Source organism: Stegodyphus dumicola, chromosome 3 (assembly GCF_044657685.1).
Source record: "Stegodyphus dumicola isolate Sdum_Otavi_A_Nest chromosome 3, ASM4465768v1".
In the NCBI taxonomy this organism is placed as follows: domain Eukaryota; kingdom Metazoa; phylum Arthropoda; class Arachnida; order Araneae; family Eresidae; genus Stegodyphus; species Stegodyphus dumicola.
Genome location: NC_140770.1, coordinates 196,071,184 through 196,093,592, shown reverse-complemented (window position 1 = coordinate 196,093,592; position 22,409 = coordinate 196,071,184). Strand labels below are relative to the sequence as shown.

At 34.2% G+C, this 22,409-nt stretch overlaps 1 protein-coding gene across 2 annotated transcripts in view; it reads left to right on the top strand.

Annotated features, from left to right (window-relative positions):
• The window catches only part of LOC118203883 (regulator of G protein signaling 6-like), a 208,202-nt gene that overhangs the window by 24,184 nt on the left and 161,609 nt on the right, over window positions 1–22,409 (top strand). For both annotated transcript variants that reach the window (XM_085813717.1, XM_085813716.1), the window contains exon 2: window positions 19,143–19,613. In XM_085813717.1, coding sequence (XP_085669843.1) covers window positions 19,548–19,613 — 66 coding nt within the window. In that variant the 5' untranslated portion in view covers window positions 19,143–19,547. The remainder of the gene's footprint in view (window positions 1–19,142; window positions 19,614–22,409) is intronic.

The following is a 22,409-nucleotide window of genomic DNA, read 5'->3' as shown; positions in this document are numbered from 1 at the left end:
CATTTCAAATCAGTTAAAAATTACTTAAAAGTGACTGTAGCAGCCGAATTTACTTCAGTAAATACTCTAAGACCTGGTTATGCTGAATAGAACCAGTGTTCATAACTTTTATACATATTAATTTTTTTAATTAAACAAAAAGAATGATCAAAATTCTGCCTCGACAAGTTTGCCAAACTCGATCTACTATATTGATATAAAAATTTTGGTTGTTGTAAGTATATTAGAAAAATATGACACTTTATATTACAAGAGGTACATTGAAGAGTTGACACGCAGACGGGAACCAGTGAACATCTTACTATTAAGATTGCTGTTCCATACAAGATATTACAAAAACATAGTTATCAAACATTTAGATGTGATGTACAAGAGAAACTTTCAGTTAAGAGTAGAATAGGCGTATTAAATGCTAATAGCTGTATTACAATTAATATAAACTATTGAGTTAAAATTGTTCAATCATAGAAACTGATATAAAGGAAGTGCCTGTTACTAGGCTCTATTGAGCTGTGTATGTGACCTTTGCCAAGGACGAGTTGTTGTTGCGTCCTCTTGGCAAGATGGCTGACGTAAAAAATCAGAGTCAACAGTACAAAATTACATAAGATATTACGATTTAACTAACAATGCTTTTACATGAATTATCAAAGATGTTAGGAAAATACACAGCTTAATAGCAAGTTAAAAATTTGCCTACTTTGGTAATGATGAGATGAACTTGTTACAACGAGGTAATCAAAAGAAATGAATTTTACACAATTAATGCACTAATTTTGAGACTTAGAAAAAAAATCCCATACACTTATCCTATGCTTCACAATGCTGTAAACACGCAATGAACGCTAACAATGACACAACAATAGACGAATCACAAGAACACTTATTACTTGAAAACTACTGCACGCACAAACACAAAACTTATATCGAATTGCTCCGCTAACACTTAGACAACTGATTATCAACTTTGTTTCCACTTTTAATTAGGATTTCCGTAATTACGAAAGATAATCCAGGAACTTCAACACACACGTCTTTCCTCCTCGGCGGAGGCATGGGCTCTTTTTGTGCACATGGGCAAAGCCAATGTGGTGCGCAATGCCGAGGTTGTGTGCGATGCCGAGTTTGTGCAATTCTGGGATGTTTTTTAAGTGAAAATAGATCGATGTGCACATGGGCAAAGCCAATGTGGTGCGCGATGCCGAGTTTGTGCAATTCAGGGATTTTTTTTCAGTGAAAATAGATCGATGAGCACATGGGCAAAGCCAATGTAGTGTGCAATGCCGAGTTTGTGCAATTCTGGGATGTTTTTTAAGTGAAAATAGATCAATGTGCACATGGGGAAAGTCAATGTGGTGCGCAATGCCGAGGTTGTGTGGGATGCCGAGTTTGTGCAATTCTGGGATGTTTTTAAGTGAAAATAGATCGATGAGCACATGGGCAAAGCCAATGTAGTGTGCAATGCCGAGTTTGTGCAATTCTGGGATGTTTTTTAAGTGAAAATAGATCGATGTGCACATGGGCAAAGCCAATGTGGTGTGCAATGCCGAGTTTGTGTAATTCTGGGATTTTTTTGAAGTGAAAATTGATCGATGTGAACATGGGCAAAGCTAATGTAGTGCGCAATGCCGAGTTTTTGCGCGATGCCGAGTTTGTGCAATTCTGGGATGTTTTTTTTAAGTGAAAATAGATCGATGTGCACATGGGCAGAGCAGAGCAGAGCACTACAGACCAGGCTTCCGGCCTCAGGCATAACCAATCGGAATAGTGCCTGACCTGTAGAAATTATCTACTATCTACTTCCGCCACTGCCAGGACGAGCCCCGCAAACCAGCGGCATTTATTGAGTCTAAGTCAGAAGTTACCGATTCACAGTAATGGTTGTTACAATGGCACCTTTGCAGACGTTGTCTGCTACATGAAAAGATGTGAGTGCTGTACTGAGCTGAGTATTATTCATACGCGCGTGTAATTACAATTGCTCTGATTGTGTAATGTTCCATCGGCAGTAATGGGTTAAGAGCACTGCATGAAATTTAGTACATTGAGTTAGTAATGTGTCCGGACTTCACTACAAATCGTTATTGGTGAACTTGGCTTAATCTATGCTGCGTATCTGTCCGTGTCACATACTAAAGACATACTGTACATACATACATACATACATAGCATGATGATATACATAGCATGAAGATTATACATAGCACTAAAAATTACACATAGCATTAAAAAAATATACGTAGCATCAACATTATTACTGTTTTGCTCAATGAACAAATTATATAACTTACAATCCGCACAAATATACTCATTAGTAGCTGTGCACACAGAATATTATAAACATTAAATAGGTCCTAGCAGCCACACGTTATTTACATATTACATAATATATGCGTTTCATAATATGCGCTTACATAATATATAGGATTATAAGATAAATAATTAAATACTCGAATGCAGAACATTGCAAATTTGAATAGGTAAGAAAATGAATGATACTGAGATACATTAATAACGATTAATAGTGAGTAACTAAAGAATAGTATTTAATACTAAAGCTCATAAGTGCATAAGAAAGTTCGCAAATAGTACTATAAGTTTCAAAATTTCTTAATTTAATGCAAAACATACAGCTGTGTTTCAGGAATTTTGTGCGGAAATCGAAATGATGCAACTATCTTATAACTATTAATACTAAGTAAGCGCATGATAAATTCTAGATTAGATATACTTGCTTAGTAGGTTACACGATTTGCAATAAGGCATAATTACATAGCAGTAAAATAATAAAGAATATAGGGAAGTGCTATGGCTGACATGACTTAGTGCGCATTTTGATTACATGACACTTCTTGGTAATATGCAATAAAAACATAAGAGATAAAAATGGCAACAAACTGAGATGAATGAGTACTAAGAATGAAGTTTCTGAGTACAGTAAGCAAAGCACAGAATACCATGGTACAATGATTAAACAAGCATGAAATTTTGTACAACTGGCAACACATATTATTGATACGCATACAGGATCTTGCTTACATTACTTATGGCAATGCTTAAATGTACATAATATAATACATTCTTAAGATAATTTGCTTATGAAACATACTTATAAGAGTGTCAGTTCATTACTTAATGCTGATGGGAATCCACTTACATATATATACGTTGGATTATGTATTTACTACATTCAATTTAAGTGGAAGGCATAAGATTACGATTATAATGATTAAATTAATATATTAGACACGTTAAGGTGTTGACAGCATATATTGTAGTTACAAAATTCAGATTAAAATGAAAGCATATGATATCAATTATAATAATTAAGTTAATACTATAAACACATCGAGGATGATTATTACAGTCAATTAAAAGTCACATAAAGTGTAGTATTTAAGGTAATACGATAAATGCATCTAACGAATAGGATAAGAGTATGATGAAAATAATATGGACATAACAGTAGTAAACAGATCTTACTTATCTGGTAGCAGGGTTATGCGCTAAGAGGTATTAGGTGACAAATGAAAAGTGTACCCTGCAGAACTTGATGATCTTGTGAAGCTTAAAGCACGCACCCCTCCGTTCTAGTAGCACTTTTGTCCATTCCCTCCAATATCTATCTGAAGGAGGACGCATGTGGTGCGCCTCTGTCAATGTGCATGTAAATGCATAATGGTCTGGCGTTCCGATTAGTCCACATTCACAGAGATCATAGTCTCTAAGTCCAAATCTGTGTAGGTAATCAGGAAACGGGCCGTGCCCAGAGAGGAACGTAGCCAATGAAGATGAGTTGGAGAAGACAAGGCCTGTAACTTTTGGGATAAATTTATACGTCCTTCGACCTGTCCGGGAAGTATCCCATCTCTGCTGCCATTCTGCGTAAAGGTCGCCGCGTGTAATCTTTTTGAGATAAGAGAAAGGCAGAGGTAGACCATGTTCTGGAAGGAAGATACCCGAAGCCGCTTGTTTTGCCTGTTCATCCGCCAGCTCGTTGCCGACTACACCTGTGTGCGCTGGTACCCAGCTAATGATGGGTACCACATGGGCAAAGCCAACGTGGTGCGCAATGCCGAGGTTGTGCGCGATGCCGAGTTTGTGTAATTCTGGGATGTTTTTTAGTGAAAATAGATCGATGTGCACATGGGCAAAGCCAATCTGGTGCGCAATGCCGAGGTTGTGTGGGATGCCGAGTTTGTGCAATTCTGGGATGTTTTTTTAAGTGAAAATAGATCGATGTGCACATGGGCAAAGCCAATGTGGTGCGCAATGCCGAGTTTGTGCAATTCTGGGATTTTTTTGAAGTGAAAATAGATCGATGTGCACATGGGCAAAGCTAATGTAGTGTGCAATGCCGAGTTTGTGCAATTCTGGGATTTTTTTTAAGTGAAAATAGATCGATGTGCACATGGGCAAAGCCAATGTGGTGCGCAATGTCGAGGTTGTGCGCGATGCCGAGTTTGTGTAATTCTGGGATGTTTTTTTAAATGAAAATAGATCGATGTGCACATCGGCAAAGCCAATGTGGTGCGCAATGCCGAGGTTGTGTGCGATGCCGATTTTGTGCAATTCTGGGATTTTTTTTAAGTGAAAATAGATCGATGTGCACATGGGCAAAGCCAATGTGGTCCGCAATGCCGAGCTTGTGTGCGATGCCGAGTTTTTGTAATTCTGGGATGTTTTTTAAGTGAAAATAGATCGATGTGCACATGGGCAAAGCCAGTGTAGTGCGCAATGCCGAGGTTTTGCGCGATGCCGAGTTTGTGCAATTCTGGGATGTTTTTTAAGTGAAAATAGATCGATGTGCACATGGGCAAAGCCAATGTGGTGCGCGATGCCCAGTTTGCGCAATTCTGGGATTTTTTTTTAAGTGAAAATAGATCGATGAGCACATGGGCAAAGCCAATGTAGTGTGCAATGCCGAGTTTGTGCAATTCTGGGATGTTTTTTTAAGTGAAAATAGATCAATGTGCACATGGGCAAAGTCAATGTGGTGCGCAATGCCGAGGTTGTGTGGGATGCCGAGTTTGTGCAATTCTGGGATGTTTTTTAAGTGAAAATAGATCGATGAGCACATGGGCAAAGCCGATGTAGTGTGCAATGCCGAGTTTGTGCAATTCTGGAATGTTTTTTAAGTGAAAATAGATCGATGTGCACATGGGCAAAGCCAATGTGGTGCGCAATGCCGAGGTTGTGCGCGATGCCGAGTTTGTGCAATTCTGGGATGTTTTTTTAAGTGAAAATAGATCGATGTGCACCTGTGCAAAGCCAATGTGGTGCGCAATGCCGAGCTTGTGCGCGATGCCGAGTTTGTGTAATTCTGGGATGTTTTTTTAAGTGAAAATAGATCGATGTGCACATGGGGAAAGCCAATGTGGTGCGAAATGCCGACGTTGTGCGCGATGCCGAGTTTGTGCAATTCTGGGATGTTTTTTTAAGTGAAAATAGATCGATGTACACATGGGCAAAGCCAATGTGGTGCGCAATGCCGAGTTTGTGCAATTCTGGGATTTTTTTGAAGTGAAAATAGATCGATGTGCACATGGGCAAAGCTAATGTAGTGTGCAATGCCGAGTTTGTGCAATTCTCTAATGTTTTCTAAGTAAAAATAGATCGATGTGCACATGGGCAAAGCCAATGTGGTGCGCAATGCCAAGTTTGTGAAATTATCTGAATTTTTTAATCTTATTTAATTGACTTCAAATAGTATAGCAGGCTTTTCTATACACTGTTTCTGGTATGCATAGTAACTGATATCTCTTTAAGAAAATACGTATGCACGCAAATAAATTTTAACAAATGAATCATTCGTTAATTATCTTAACTCTTTGAGAGGCAGGAAAAAGTAATTAAGTTTTTCAGCAAAACTCTTGTTTTATTTACTATATCAGATGTTACAATGAAATTATTTGTGACAATTACACATATTTTTTCCTAGACACGTGGAAGAAAATGACCACTTCTGGTGGTTAGTATCAGTGACCACCGCCCACAGAACACATCCCCTACAAATCAGTCTCTATAGTACTCATGGAAACAGTTTTTCTTTTTCAAGCAGACGGCAATTTTGCATGTGCCGCATTCTCACACTGTTCTTACAGGCTTTTTCTTGGTGCTGCCAGAGCGCACATTGTCGTGATGTTGTCTTCGATGGCTGATGCTTATTTTCTTGAAGACGGATTTCTGCATCAACTACTGGTTTATATTTCATGATTGCCATCTACTGAGTTACAAGGGAACTTCAGAAACGGTTAGTCTTGAAAACCACTCAGACGAGTGAGTAAGACGTTCAATAGAAAAGATGGCTACTATGGTAACTACTGCCTTTCAAAAAGTGTCGCTTGAAATTTCCTAAAAATAATAATAATTAAAAATTACGCACATTGATTTAAAATCTACGAGTTATAAAGCAGTATATAAATGTATTTTTATAATTTAAATGTTAACCAAATAAACCTTCTGTTCCAAAATTTCCAAGAATCTTTGCATTTGGTTGTAAGAACTGGCATTGTTCCAGGAAAGTGGTTGATTCATGCTAATGAAGGGTAACGAATGTGAGAATGAGTAGAAATACTCCACTATAGATGATTCTATTATCAGTAGATGACTGCGTAAGTTTAAAATTACCGTTATTAAAAGACGGGTATTGTTATATAGGAATGCCCAATGATAGAAGTTTAGAGACCGTAGAATAAAAATAATTGAAAATAAAAGGAATGGAATAAAAAGTTTACAAATTAGATAATTTTGATCAACGGGTTCTTGAAGTTTTATTCTATAATTACGATAAATGAGCGGGAAGAAACAGAGAACTAATTGCAAAAAATAAAAGCAGCTACCAGAATAAATGTCTATAAATAAGCTCAAAGAAGATTATAAAGATAAGGCAAATTCTCCATAACACACGAAAAATATCGTAGATTACCGTTATTGCTCAGAGTACACAGTAAAGCTCAATTTGAATTTACTATGGCTGGTGACTTGTCGAGTGACTATGTCAAAATTCAACGTAAGCTGTGTTTTTATTATTATATTCAAGCCTTTATTTAGCTCACTCACGGTGTTTATCACTATGGTCGTAAGTTTATCAAATTTTTAACCTACTTCCTAATAAGGTATATCGAGTTCAGAATTTTTGCATACACTAATTGTGGATGTCATTGCAATGTGGTGAAGATAGATTTTCAAAATTCGCATTAGATTTTTTTGAAATTTCATGTTTAAACGATTTTTCGTACTTATCTTTTTGACGAACACACTAAAAACTCAAAAAAAAAAAAAAAAAAAAAAAAAAAAAAAAAATTTTTTTTGCACTATGAGAAAGAGCAGAAAAAATCTTTTAAATGGTGTTTATACCAAATGTTTAGTATTCCCGATTTTTTAGCGAATTTTCGAAAATCGCTCGGTTTTTTTATATTATTTGACATTTGTAATTTAAAAATTTGAACAACTAAAAAAAAAAGAAATATGTTACAAAATTTTGAATTTTGTGCGCGCAACAATACAAACTCTTCTCGCATTTTTAAAACAAAAATTATAAAAAATATAAAAGTATTAATTATGCGAAATTATAATTGAACGATTTTCTACATTAAGAAAATATGCTTACTTTTGTGAAACAGAAGAATTTTTTGATTCGGTATTGATTCGGTACATAGTTTAAAATTAAAAGAAAAAAAAAAAAAAAAAAATCGAGTCACTCGCGACTGTGAAATATGGACAGTCAACCGGTTCTGAATTGTAAGAAACCTGAGAGTTGCCGTAAACTCATCGCCAGTGAATTGTGCCGTGACTGCTCAAATGCAAAAAGGGGTGAGATTATTCAAGAAAGATAGGAATACTAAAGGGAAAGTGAAAACGACCCGGAATAACTGGTTGTCATCAAAGACGACAGATTTCTTGTGAGAAGCACCTGGAAGAGACCTGTAAATAAAGCCAGAAAATAAATTTTCTTTTGAAAAATTTGAATATGACGTACCATTTTGGATTATCGTACTTTAGGAAAGATAATGAACATTTTATGAATAGTTAGCTTCGGTATTACAACTCTTATAAAATAAATAAAATGTTAAACAAAATAAAAAAAAAAAAAAAAAAAGACGAAATTAGATGAAATTAAAGTACGAGCAGCTATATCAACAAAATATTGAAAATTAGTTTGATCTCATTCTGAAGTAAATTTATTGGGGAAATTAGATTATACGAAAACCGGTTAGCGAAATAGTCACCATCATCTTGAACAATTACTGGATTGTACCCGAAAATACGTGCCTCTGCTGAGCATTCGAATGTTTCATGGATCTTTTGTAACTTAATGTCTTCTTCAACATTTATGACTACTCATTTTAATATCTCTAACATTTTTCTGTCCAGAAAACTGCTCCGGATATAGTTATGAATCCATGATTGTTCAGACCAATCCCCGATATCTGGTAACTCTATTCTTAGATGTTAATATGCCTGTCGTGTTAATTTTTCTGCGTTATTCTCTGCAGATAAAGGCAGTAAACGGAATAAGAACGATAGAAAAAGAAGATGAAATTTCGGTAGGATAACAACACAGATAGTGATCATTGCGAAGGCTTAAATATTTGTAGATTAACTTACGGAGTTCTAGGAAAAGACATAAAATATCAGAAACTTTCAAGCATCACATCTGTATATTGATCTCTACAGATTTGTTTCGATATATTCCCCGGCATCTATCTGAACATGTTTCACTTTCCGTTTATTTACGCTATGTTTTCATTATGTTCGGTTTCCGTTATGTTCACAATCATTCAGATAATTGATGTTTGGATAAACGAGGCTATAATGTATAGTTTTTTTTAATGAAAAAAAATCTGAACAAGGAAGCCATGTACACACAACATGACTTCCTTGTACGGAATATTAAATTATACGCATTTTATCCTGCCTTTCATTTAAACTTGTTTCCTCGAATTCTATTAGAGATATATTTCTCATTAGATTAACTCAGTTCTCACTTCGCGACAATGCAAAAATACGTAAAAACTCAAAATATCTATATTAAAAATTGAAAGATATAGAAAAATAAAAAACACTAAATACAGTTAAAACGTTTTTAAAAAAAATTACAATCAAAATTACAGTTTCTACGCAAAAACAATCAATTCGGCCTGCCGGCAAGAAATTTTTCGGTGCACAAAACTGAAACTTTTGATCTCACTCGCCAAAAAGACACTAAAGGCGTAAAAACTGACTAAATTTGATGTGGACGCTATGCTGAGTCAATAAATGGGATAATTTAATAACTTAAATGATAATTCTAGAATGTATTAAGCAGAATTTAATTCGCAATAATAAAAGAACTTTGCTTTTGCGAAGCTTAGTTTCTCTAGATGACAACAAACAACTTTTCTGCTAGTTTTCGAATGTAAACAAATATGGCTGCTATGGTAAAAAAATTAGGCGCAGCCGCACTTAAACAACTTCTAGTTGATAATTATACAACCATAACAAGCAAAAGGCATAAAAACCTAACCGGAGGATAAGAACAACATAATTCAATCATTTTTAAAGCAAAAAAGGCACAATTTACAAATATTTAAGAATAAAGAAACTGAGATCACTAAGCTGAGTAACAGAGTGGATATATATATGTAAGATAAAAATGTATGAATCAGAATTATAATATAACTATAAACATTAATTCTTCCTCTCTATTCTAAAATCGTAATAACTTATCTGCATTGCGTCATTCAAATTAATCATGCGATCTTATGTAACCGTTAATACCAGATGCCTCTTAACAACCAATCACCGAATTGTAAACCAAAACTTTTCTCTTCGCGTGCTTCCAGCTTTCATAACTACGCACTTCAGCTTTTGCTCTGTGCTGTGCTAAGCTGTAATTTCGCTGGCTTGCTTTCTATCTCAAAAATATCAAAAATGTAAATCTTCTGTGGAAAGGCACGACTAGAGTGCCAAGTTATTGTGGCCACAAATATCAACTGGAAATAAAAATGGAATTAAAACTGCCTCGACTGCCAAGTTCTTTAAATACTACGCAATCAAAATTCTTCTTCAATATGGATCTAATCACGCATCTACAGTGTTCTGTCTTTTCCTTTTTCTTGTGATTTTATTATTACAATTAAGCCGGTAAGGATAGTTTCCTGCAGCCTGAAACCTCAATGGAAAATTTAATTCGGCTTTTCAAATCATCCTTTGGGATAAATCCAAGATAATGTGAAAGAAGTGAATCATAAAGTTTGTTTTTTCAGTGTTTAAAAAATAACAGATCATTCTTCTGCTGTGGTGTTTTGCAAGTGCTTCAATAAATAATCACGCGTAGTGTTTACAGATTGAAAGTAATATCTCGATAAATTGAGAAGTTCGAATGATAGTAAAAAGGAATATTGAATTTGCTTCGCCGATCTCTACAATATTTAGAAAAAAAAAGTGCTTTAAATCATCAGTGAATTACCGTTTAGGAATTCAGCATTACAGCGAGTTCAAGGTCGATCTGAGTTGGTGTTTGCAAGTATGTGCGACAGAAAATTATATGCACTTCCGCTTTTTCAACAGCTCAAAAATTATTACATTCGTGTGAATCTAGCTCAGGAACTAAATAATTTAATGTGCTGCGGATTCTATAGTTTTCATTTCACCATTGGTTAAAATTTCTGCAACTTGTTTTGAGAAAATCTGAAATTCTTGTTCATTAATTTTTCTAATTTTTCATAATTATGTGTGAGCAAATTAAGTAATTAATTTTAAGCTATTTAAATTATTCATAGGGAAGGATATAAAGATAAGTTTTTATGTTTTTGAAATTTTGTTGAGAATTTTGAATACAAATTTTATAATTATTCTAAAAATAAAGATGTTAAAAATAAGTGAAATTAGTACAGATAAGTAATATGAAATTATGGTAAATGCATGTTAAAATTTGTGGGTTATTGTGTGTTAAGTATAGTATGATGAGGGTGTACTGGTTCCTTCAACAGAGGCCTGTAATTACCTCTGTACACTTGTTCCTTTTACCCTCTTCATGCAAGATAATGTTGCAGGCTCTCATTTTATGAATGCATGTAATTTTGTTATATTATTATTATTATTATATTTTTTTATTATGGAATGTATTAGTGCAGTTCTCAAAGGCCAGTTACCTTAATGGAAGGAACGGAGGCCTTTTCAAGTAACTGTCTAGGCACCCTGGGCCACCAGTGCATAGAACACACTGGTTAGCTCAAGAGGACAGCCCTATTGATGGATATGTTTGTTTAGAAGTATTGCGAGGCTTCCAGTATGGTAAAATCAGGAATTGTAAATGAAAGATGATAACGGTGAAACCATAAATTCTGAAAATATTATTCCTATTATTTATGATGTTAAATTATAATTTATCAGTATAGAAATAAGTATCATAAATATTTATGTGCATTACATTTAACTATAAGTAATGATTGTGTAAAAGTTTATTTTGTGATATTCTGTAATAACAAGAACCTTCCCCGAAGAATTATGATTATGTGAATTCTCAAACAAAAAGACTTTTGGACTGAAATGCTGAAAAATTCAATAGGACTCTAAAAATTAATAATTTATTTTAAAAAATTGATATTTATAAATTATACTTTACAGGACAAAAAATTTTATGATTTATGTTTTTTTTTTTACATTTGCTAGTGCTTTAACTCTTTCTCTTTCAAAAGGCTTCTCTGTCGCTACACCTTTTTCTTTTTGAAGGGGGGAAATATGTAAGATAAAAATGTATGAATCAGAATTATAATATAACTATAAACATTAATTCTTCCTCTCTATTCTAAAATCGTAATAACTTATCTGCATTGCGTCATTCAAATTAATCATGCGATCTTATGTAACCGTTAATACCAGATGCCTCTTAACAACCAATCACCGAATTGTAAACCAAAACTTTTCTCTTCGCGTGCTTCCAGCTTTCATAACTACGCACTTCAGCTTTTGCTCTCTACTGTGCTAAGATGTAATTTCGCTGGTTTGCTTTCTATCCCAACAATAGCAAAAATGTAAATCTTCTGTGGAAAGGCACGACTAGAGGGCCAAGTGATTGTGGCCACAAATATCAATTGGAAATTAAAATGGAATTAAAACTGCCTCGACTGCCAAGTTCTTTAAATACTACGCAATCAAAATTCTTCTTCAATATGGATCTAATCACGCATCTACAGTGTTCTGTCTTTTCCTTTTTCTTGTGATTTTATTATTACATATATACATATATTTATATACTTTTGGTGCGGCCGATTACAACCACATTAGGAGTTGCACATCTACATGTTATAGTAGTCTTATATACAAAATTTCAACTTTCTGAGGCTACTCGTTTTTGAGTTATGCGAGATACATACACACGAACCTACCTACAGACGGCCAGGAAAAGAATCCATTTTATATCAGTTTTATAATTCTTTTAGGGAAAAGAGTTCTTTATTCTGTACTTACGTACAGATGTCACTCAAAAACATCGTTAAATTGCATTCGATAGCGATCAAAATGGATATTTTCGTTGAAATAAAATAAATATCCGAATTTTTTTGCGATTACAATACTTAATTTTTAATGCGTACAGGGAAGTAAATATGAACATATCCCTGAATCTTAATCGTCTTTCATTCCCCCCATAACACAAGACATCCTCAGGATATCCCATTTAAGTCGCAATGTCCCAGGAAAAAGTTGGAATATACTGAGGATGTTCATTCTCAGATATCCTGAGGACTTCTTAAGTCAACATCCTGAGGATATCCTATTTAAGTCTCAATGTCCCGGGATATATGAAGATCTCCTCAGGATGTTGATCTTTAGATATCCTGAGGACATCGTAAATCAACATCTTAAGGATGTCCTGTTCAAGTCGTAATGTCCCGGGATATATGAAGATCTCCTGAGGATGTTGTTTTTCAGATATCTTCAGTACTTACTTTTTATGGAAGCTGATATCTGAAAATATTAAAGTAAAGTAACCTTGTACCACACTCAAGTCATATTATAAGAATCGAAATTTTACTCTATCGATTACTATTCTGCATATGAAAATTTAATTGTTATGCTTACACTTGTTTTTGTCTTGTATATGTTGGCTGTAAGTAATAATATTTTCAAATATCTGTTGTTGTTTCACAGTGCCTAGTGATCAGAGCGTTTTCTTACAAATTATAGGCAGGTATTTTCAGCCGTTTTGAGTTTCATATTGAAAATGTATTTAAGATTAAGTTCTAATTGCTACATAATATATTTTGTAAACATTATTTTAGATATTTTGCTAATATCTTTGAACCCAAATATTATTTACGTTATAGGTTCGCTCAGAAAATCTTTCACGAAAACATTTATCCTATGAACAGATGGGCATGATGTAATATGCTTTAAGTAAATAATCCTTCAGGCTGCAGAGAATGAAACCGCTAAACTCTGGTAGTTCGACAGGGTTCAGATCCTGGGGAACGAAGAGGCTGCATGAGATTTTTCATATTTTTGCCATTTTTCATGTATAGCATATAGACGAGCCAATCTCTCTTAAAAACGCAAAGTCGTTAGTAAAGACATTCCTTTCCTTTGTTAGACTGCCCTCTAGTGTTTTGCCACAGATCCTTAAATCAGGCTAATAAATTTAAAAAAAAAAATCCAATGACCGGTACTAGCCGTTAGAGGCAAAGGCCATTACTTAAGCCGGAAGCGGTGATCACTTTATTAGAGGGTAATAGATGGGCCGTCATTACCTCCTATGAGGGTGCAGACAATTTACATCCATCTCTTCTCCGGCATTCGAACTTGGGCCTTCGGTACGGCAATCGGTCACTAACCACTTTCTCGTCTCTGTGGCACTAATTAGAAATAATGTCACATTAAGTTGCTTGGAAATATGGAGCAGTGTGGAGTATTAAGGCATGGCTGAACCATTCACTTATTTAATCAAGTTATAAAAGTATTCTATTAAAGTCATCGAAGATTTTAGAGCAAAACTTATTACTGAAAGGATTTAGCACCAAAAATGGTCCCATTAGCTAGTTCTTGACATAGAAATAACTATACTTTGAAACTGCAAAATAAAAAAGTACTTTTTGATCTCTTACACTATTATATTAGTAATGAATAATGTTTATTGCTGTGCAGTAATAAGTAACAAGAATTTTATTTAACCCAAGAAATTTTAGTTTACAGACGCAGTTAAAAACTAGTCTGTACGATGTTTATTTTGCTTTAATTTGAATTTACAAGTAGAAGAATAATTTTATTGGGCTAAAAAATTCATTGCAGTTTTTTCATTCATTTTCTGGCAAGTTCTAATGAGAATTAGTCTTTCAAAGCGACTGAGGTAAGAAGTAACTTATTTTTTACCTCTCTGTAATAGGAAAATGAGGTTTAAGAATGGGAAGAAATAACATTAAGTTCTTACCCTCCTCAAACCTCACTTTGCTACCTCAGAGAGCTCTTTAACCATACAAATATCCGGTCTTTGCTAAACAAAGCGCGTAAAAAATATATCCAGCACTCTCCAATCTTATACGGTATGCCGGCAACTCCTCATAATTTAACAATAATTACTACTTTATTAATTTATTTGTAACATCCAGAAAATGCAGTAAACATGTTTCTTCAAAGGAAATAACACAATGTCAAGTGGTGTTATGAAAACTCAAAATTAGATAACGGATTAAATAGATGTTCAAACTTTAAATAAAAAAGATTTAATTTTTAAATTAAACGCATTCTTTAAACTCAGCAATTTTATTACTTTATTTTATACTATAAATAACAATTGAAGTGGAAAATCTTAAATCTTTGTTTCCATTACTATCAATTTTCTTAAAACCGCGGCGCAACTTTTCTTTGCTTTTGAGAAACCGAGCTCTGCTCAGAATGTAACGCTTCTAAGCACTTTTTCTGTAGCCGATGCCCCAAGAAGATTTCTCTTTTCTTAACGTGGCAGATTTATGGGGCAGACTTTCCCTTCTTTGTATCCCCTACAAGAGAAACACAAACGACAAAGGACGCAGAATGCCACCAGCGGTGTTAATTGCTCCGCAATAGTGATACACCATTGAAGAACCGCACAAAGTGGAAAAGTACACGTACTTACTTTTCTGATTTCTAGAATTCAGCTATTCTGCTGAAGAATTGCCGTCATTCCAAATTCTGTTCCAGTTAAGAACTGACTTCTCAAACAAACGTTACATTGAGAAAGTGCGAAAAGTAAGTTTTAAAATTTTTCCTTTAAAATACAAAAATGATCAGAACTAAAAAAAATATCTCAGATATCTAAAAGACGGATTTATAGGAGAATAAATCAACGTATCTTATCGGATTCGTCAGAAGATGAAATAGCATTTAATTATGAAAAAAGCCTGTGCCGAATTTTCGCGCTAGCAAATATTCTTTTTAAGTTCCATTTCAAACTGTGATTCGAAATATGAATTTTTATGTCTCAAGAAGAACTAACTGATGACGATTACCACAACGATTATCCCATTTTAAGGAATATTCCAAATATTGGACTAATAAATATTCCTTTAGACTTTATGCGCCTTGTGTGCTTAGGAGTAGTACGAAAAATGATTACTATTAGGATAGGCGGAGGCGGTATCTTACAAGAAAGATTGCCACATAAAAATGTTGAACTAATTTTTTAAAAAATTGACCAGTTTTGACTTATGTACCAATTGAATTTGCAAGAAAAACCAAGGAATTGAAACACTGGAAAGCTACAGAATACCGTCAATTTTTACTGTACCCTAGCCCGCTTATTTTTTTTTTTTTTTTTAATTTTAACAAAAAGCTGTATGATCATTTTTTACTACTTCGTATTTCGATTAGACTCTTATGCAAAATACAGAATCAAACGGCAATTGATGAATACGCACAGTTTTCTATTAAATCTCTTCGTAGTAAATTTTGGGCTTTATTATGGAAAACAGTATATTTCTCATAATGTTCACAGCCTACTGCATATTTGCGAAGATGTAAAAATGTTTGGGCCGTTAGATAATTACAGTGCATTTAAAGCTATACATCTTCTATAAAAAAATTGATTTGAAAAACTTCCGCTCCATTACAGCAAATAGCAAGAGGAACTCATGAACGGTTCGATCATATTGTAGCCATCAATAATGATTCAATCAGCGTAACCGACTTAAGTTCAGAATTTCAAAACTTACACACGTCTGGTCCACTGCTTAAAGGTAATTAAATGCTTAATTTTATTATTGAATTACAAATTAACTGAAGTCAGAACTGAATTTGTAGAATAATTTAATTATGAATATATTGAAGAATTCAGTTTTGGGCTATTGAATGGTTAAAAATGACCGAAAGATTTTTAGTATTTTAAAGCAAAATTTTCTCTTATAATATTTTGTATTAATAATTCAAGTCACTTGCTCAGTTTTAGATATATTCACAAATTATTAAATAAGTTGAAATTCAAATTATTAAAAATAAATTGTATAAATATTCTTAACATTTCTTATTTTTCCATAGTAACCACAGAGGGAGCACCTGAGACTATCTGTCGAAAATAAGCAGGTTTTAGGTTATCACAGCACCAGCACATTCACACACTTTCACTGGAATATAAAGAAGATTCCTGGGGATATACTGGGATGTAACATTAAGCAGTTGAGAGAATGTATTTAAAAGGTTAAAGGGATATTGTAACTAGTATTTCAAATCCTGATAACATCCCATACGCTGTCGGTGGGACCTAGACAGGATGTCCTAAGGGTATACTGGGATGTGACATTAAGCACTCAGGAGGATGAGTTTAGGAGGAAACTGGGATATTACGGGATGTCCTGAGGATGTAGTAAGTAGGACTTTAAATCCTAATAACATCCCATACGCTGTCGATGGGACATAGATAGGATGTTCTTAGGATATAATGGGATGTGTTTGGGAGGTTAGTGGGATATCCCGGGATGTCCTGAGGATGTAGTAAGTGGGAGTTCATATCCTAATAACATCCCGTACGCTGTCGATGGGACTTAGTTAGGATGTCGTGAGGATGTACTGGGATGTAACATTAAGCACTCGGGAGGAGGTGTTTAGTAGGTTCGCGGGATATTCCGGGATGTCCTGAGGATGTGCGCATATCCCGCGAGCAACATCCTCAGGATATCCCAAGGATGTTTTTGTGCTATGTGGGTCTTTATCCTTCTGTTATTTAAGATAACAAATAATGTTTTTCAAACAATTAAAAGCAAGGTTATTGGTTTTAAAAATCAGTTCTTCCCAAATCGAATAGACTTTGAAGAATTATGGTAGGTATTGACAAAATGAAATGACATTTTTTAGACAAATATTGGCAAAGTGAATCCTCCCTTTAAGCCAATAGTATTCAAACATTATGGCTCTGCTACCCCATAAAAATGCAAACAACCCAAAAAGGAACAATTTCACGTCCCCAATCAAAACTCGTCCTTTAGTTATATGTAATCAATTAAGTTTTTTCGAATTTTTATTCACCTTGAGACCGTTCTATAAATTGGGATCTTGACCCATAGTTTGAATACCACTGCTCTAAGCTCTTCAATAGGTGCAAGAACAGATCAGGTAAAAGGCAAATCGATGCTTTATTCTTGCAAGATTCTAACTGAATTAACTTTACCTTGCTGGTTACATCTTTATTTGAACAGTGAAGGAATTATTGGCTATTAAGGATAAGACGTAAAGGACCCTTTTATTCAACTCAGGAAGGAATTTATAAGTTGGCACATATGGTGGTTACAAAACTGAGCCAATACTTTTGGCTGCAACGCGAAATGAAAATATAAAATTTAAACTAAGTTAGATAATCAGCTGAAGCTGCTGAGAGATAAATAACGCGAGTTGGCTCTAGCTCTACCACCAACGCACACAAATCGGCAATTCATATGCGCGGCCGTAAAACAGCAAGATTTAGTCAGCGAAACAACATGGCCGAACGGCTGAACACGCTTTGTCTGAAGTAACTCAGACACCAGCTTAAATAGTATCTTTAAACCCTGCTTTGCATATCATGGGAAACTGAAATATCATTCTGTCAGAAAATGGAAATAAGGAAAGACAGAAAAAATAAGTAACTGAACAAAGAAAAGATAAGTAACTAAACAAAACTCGTTAGTTTAAAATTAAATGATTCTTTATTTTCTTTAATTTATTTAAAGCTTTGAAATACAAGCTTATTGCATTTTAAAAGTAAAATGGAAATGCCGTCGGCATAATTAACAAGTGTACATCAGTATCGCCACTGAAGGAGGGGTTTCAAATGGACCAGTGAGCTTCTAGTGCTGTTGTGACGCTGCATCTTTGAAACTATGGATGTTTCAAACATGCATGTTGTTGTTTACGTTTTATTTTGCGTTTGTTTCGCAGTTATTCATGTATGGCGTATTAATGCTGCTACCATTTTAGTTGAAAATCTCGTAGCGCTTTCATTTTATAATTTTATTTAATCGTCAACCCTTCACTTTCGTGAAACTTATTACGCGCTGATATTCGGCTTAATGTTCGTGGCATATTATCGCTCTTTATATCGAGAAAATGACACAAGGTACAATTAGCCTGGAATATTATTCGTTTAATAGCACCTGTGTATTAAGAGAATTCAAGTATACATTCTTTTATTGAGTTGAGAATAACCTGAAGGGTTACAATGAATCGGTATTTTATTATCTTAATACTCGCATTTCTTTGATTTTTGACAAATTCAGTTAGAATCTTACAAGAATAAAGCATCGATTTTTAAGTTTAAGACCTGATTATACCTATTATTAACATTAAAAGTTACAGATGAATAAATTAAATAATAGTCGTTGTGAATAAGATACATCCAATAAGATACATTCAATCTTTGTATTCCGTTTTATTTGATTACAAAATGCGGCCAGATGCGTCTGAAGTGACAGCAAGTGACAGCTCATCAAAAGCAAATTAATTTTATTCTTAGCATAGTAAGATCTACCATCTCTTAAACTGCACATAGCTTCTATTTTAAATGTAATAAATTGGGTAATGAGGCTAAATTTAAGTCTTGCACTTTTCTGTTCCTAAGAATATTTATTATTCAGAAAACTCTACATATAAACAGTGTGTTGTTAGAATTGTTTGTGGTGGTTTAAGTATGGTTAACACTAGTATTTTTTCTTTTATAGATGGCACTGCGGTGATGACGAAGTCCAGATGAATTTGGAAGTTTAACTCGAGGCGGCCATTACCAATCCAGCATCGAATATAGATTATCCTGCTTCAAAGACATTTTTATGATTATAATAAAAAATATTTGAATTCTTTTATTATTAATTTATTTATAAATAGAACGAAATTTACTTTTAAATTACTTTTAATAAACATAGATATTTATGCAATGATTAAGAATTTGTAGAAATGATTTTAATTTATCTAAAGTGTACGTTTAAAATCATAGACAGTATTAAATTTTGCAAGTACGTGACAAATAAAAGAACTTGAATCTGTAGCATTAATGGATCACGCCTCTTCTCTGCTTGAACTGAACGAGGGCAAATGTTCAAGATTCTTCTGAGTAGACTTTGATAAAGATGACCATAGGATTCAACATCATGGACGAAGTCAGAGACTGTTCCCGAGAATCTGTTTTCACGAGGGTGAGTTATTTTTTATGTATGACTAATTTCACAATGAATATAATATTTTCTTCTTTAGTTGATTTCCGAAAGCAAAAAAAGTAACAAAATTATATACTAGATCTAGAAGGGTGTCTTTTTTAAATTAATTGGGACCAAAAAGAAAGTAATTAATTTGAAGTGTTCGTAAATTTAACGCCGTTGTTTTCATCATGCTCATTATTAAGGTAATATAAAATTTTAATTTGTAATCGCCGTGTTTATTATCTGAAGGCAAGACTACATGTATCTCGGAAAAGTTCATGACAAGTATTTTTTTATTAGCCCAAAGGGGCAATTTGCGCAGAAGGGCTATTGATTTCGTTTTGGCATTTTGCATTGGTTCACTATAAATGGCGTTTCACTTTTCTTCAAATTGTTGGCACACCCGTTTATTATATCTAAGGAAATTAAATAATGAAGAATCTGCATGGTATGTATGTGTCTCGCACTGTGAAAAAATGACGGTACCTAAACTAAATGGCGCAACAGCCCTAATGAGCCACCGCTTGCAGTGCCTCGGAATCTGCTTTCTTCACCTTGGGCAACGGAGTGTATCAGCATATGCCTTGGGCAAGTGGCCATCTTGTCGCAAGACCTCCCGGTGTTTAGTCCTCAAGCGAACTTGGTACTCATTTTATCGGTCCACTCAATGGAAGAAAGGATGAGTCAACCTTGCCCGGCACGAGTATCGAACCCCGGACCTGTGGTGCAGCTGCGCGACACGCTAGCCACTTCCCCACCGGGCGGTCAATAACGGTACCTAGAGACACCAAATTTTGAATAACGTAGTCCTCCACTCGAATAATGGGCATCTGGAAACCCAAATTTGGAATTTGCTTTATTATCCATTTCATATTTTGTAAAACTTTTAACGAATTTTTTATTCATAAATTCAACGATTTCAAAGCGAACGATGGCAACATTGTAACGGGGGAAAAACATTTTTATCTCCAGTGCGCGAGACTGTGTATCGGAAATTCTAAAGATATGCCGTTTTTAAATTATTTTGTGATATTGCTGTTGAACTGAATTTTATGATGTTTGATAAATAAAGGTAACACACAAAACGTTAAAAAACGCCCGTTTGGGCGTAATATAAAATCTGAAAGCTTTAAGATCTTTTTTTTTTTTTTTTTTTAAATTTTATATATATATATGTAAGACAAAAAGGTATGAATCAGAATTATAATATAACTATAAACATTAATTCTTCCTCTCTATTCTAAAATCGTAATAACTTATCTGCATTGCGTCATTCAAATTAATCATGCGATCTTACGTAACCGTTAATACCAGATGCCTCTTAACAACCAATCACCGAATTGTAAACCAAAACTTTTCTCTTCGCGTGCTTCCATCTTTCATAACTAAGCACTTCAGCTTTTGCCCTCTACTCTGCTAAGATGTAATTTCGCTGGCTTGCTTTCCTTCTCAATTATATCAAAAATGTAATATTCTTGAATAGGCATAACTAGAGTGCCAAAGTGATTGTGGCCACAAATATCAATTGGAAATAAAAATGGAATTAAAATCGCTTCTACTGCCAAGTTTTATTTACGAAGTCAACACATTAGCTTACGACGCAATCAGATTACTTCCTCTTCAATATAGGATAACTACATCAACAGTGCTCCGTCTTTTTCTTGTGATTTTATTATGACATATATATATATATATATATATATATTGTCTTCTTTTAAGAAAGCAACTTTTAGTACCCACGTTCTGTTTGCAACTTTTGCCAAAATTATTAATTTTTTCACTATGTTAAATATATATGTTGCTACTAGCAATACCACTTATTTAATTTTTTTAAGTGCAGTTTGAATTATATTATAGTTTATGGGTTCAATCTTTTCATAGCGATTACTTCTCAAGGACGACCATCTCGGAAAATTACTGGCATTTTTATGAGCACAGTTAAACAATCAGAGCATAATCAGTAGTCATGTTTTGCAAAGCAACCACCTGCACAGAAGATCAAAATCCACTGGAGAGTAGATAATTGTCTTAAAAAGGTTTTTCATTATATTTCTGGCACAGATTCTAACTCAAACTTGCTTTAAAAATTAATTTCAGACTTGTGCAGGAATAAAAGGTGTAAAACTCGGGAATCGAATGTTGTAAGTCTTATTAGGTCTTTAATCCAATAAAAAAGATTGATTAAAATCGATGTAAAATTTTAAAAACATGAATGAAAATTTGATACATGTAAAATTTTGAAACCTGGAAAACGTAATGTTGTTTTAAAATAAAGAAAATGTTATAAGAACCTTTAAAAACATCGCTGTAAAAATGTGTACATGAAGAGAGAGAGAGAGCGGAGGACGTGGGCACTATCCCCTTATCAAACGGTTAATTAGTATAGCACCACGTCCACCACTATCTATAGCACCCCTTCAAAATACATAATGCCACCTGAAATTTATTCAACGTACACGACAAGATATACAAAATAACAATGTGTACATGAAGAAATATAATGTGTTCATGAAGAAATATAATGCATGCCTTCGTGGTGTAACAGTAGCACAATCGGTGGATATTCGAGAGGTCCAGGTTCGAGTCCCGGAGAAGGCGTTGCACATTTTTGGTGATTCCTACTTCAAAAATAACCTATTGACTCTACAAGGTGAAGTGATTATCAATTTAATCGAATGTCTGGTGATCAAATCTGAAAATTTTAAGACTTCGTGATTCAAATGTCAAAAAACTGCTGCTATGTGTCTCGTTGTTCGGATGGGATGGTGGATAATGACGCTAACTTCCGTACTG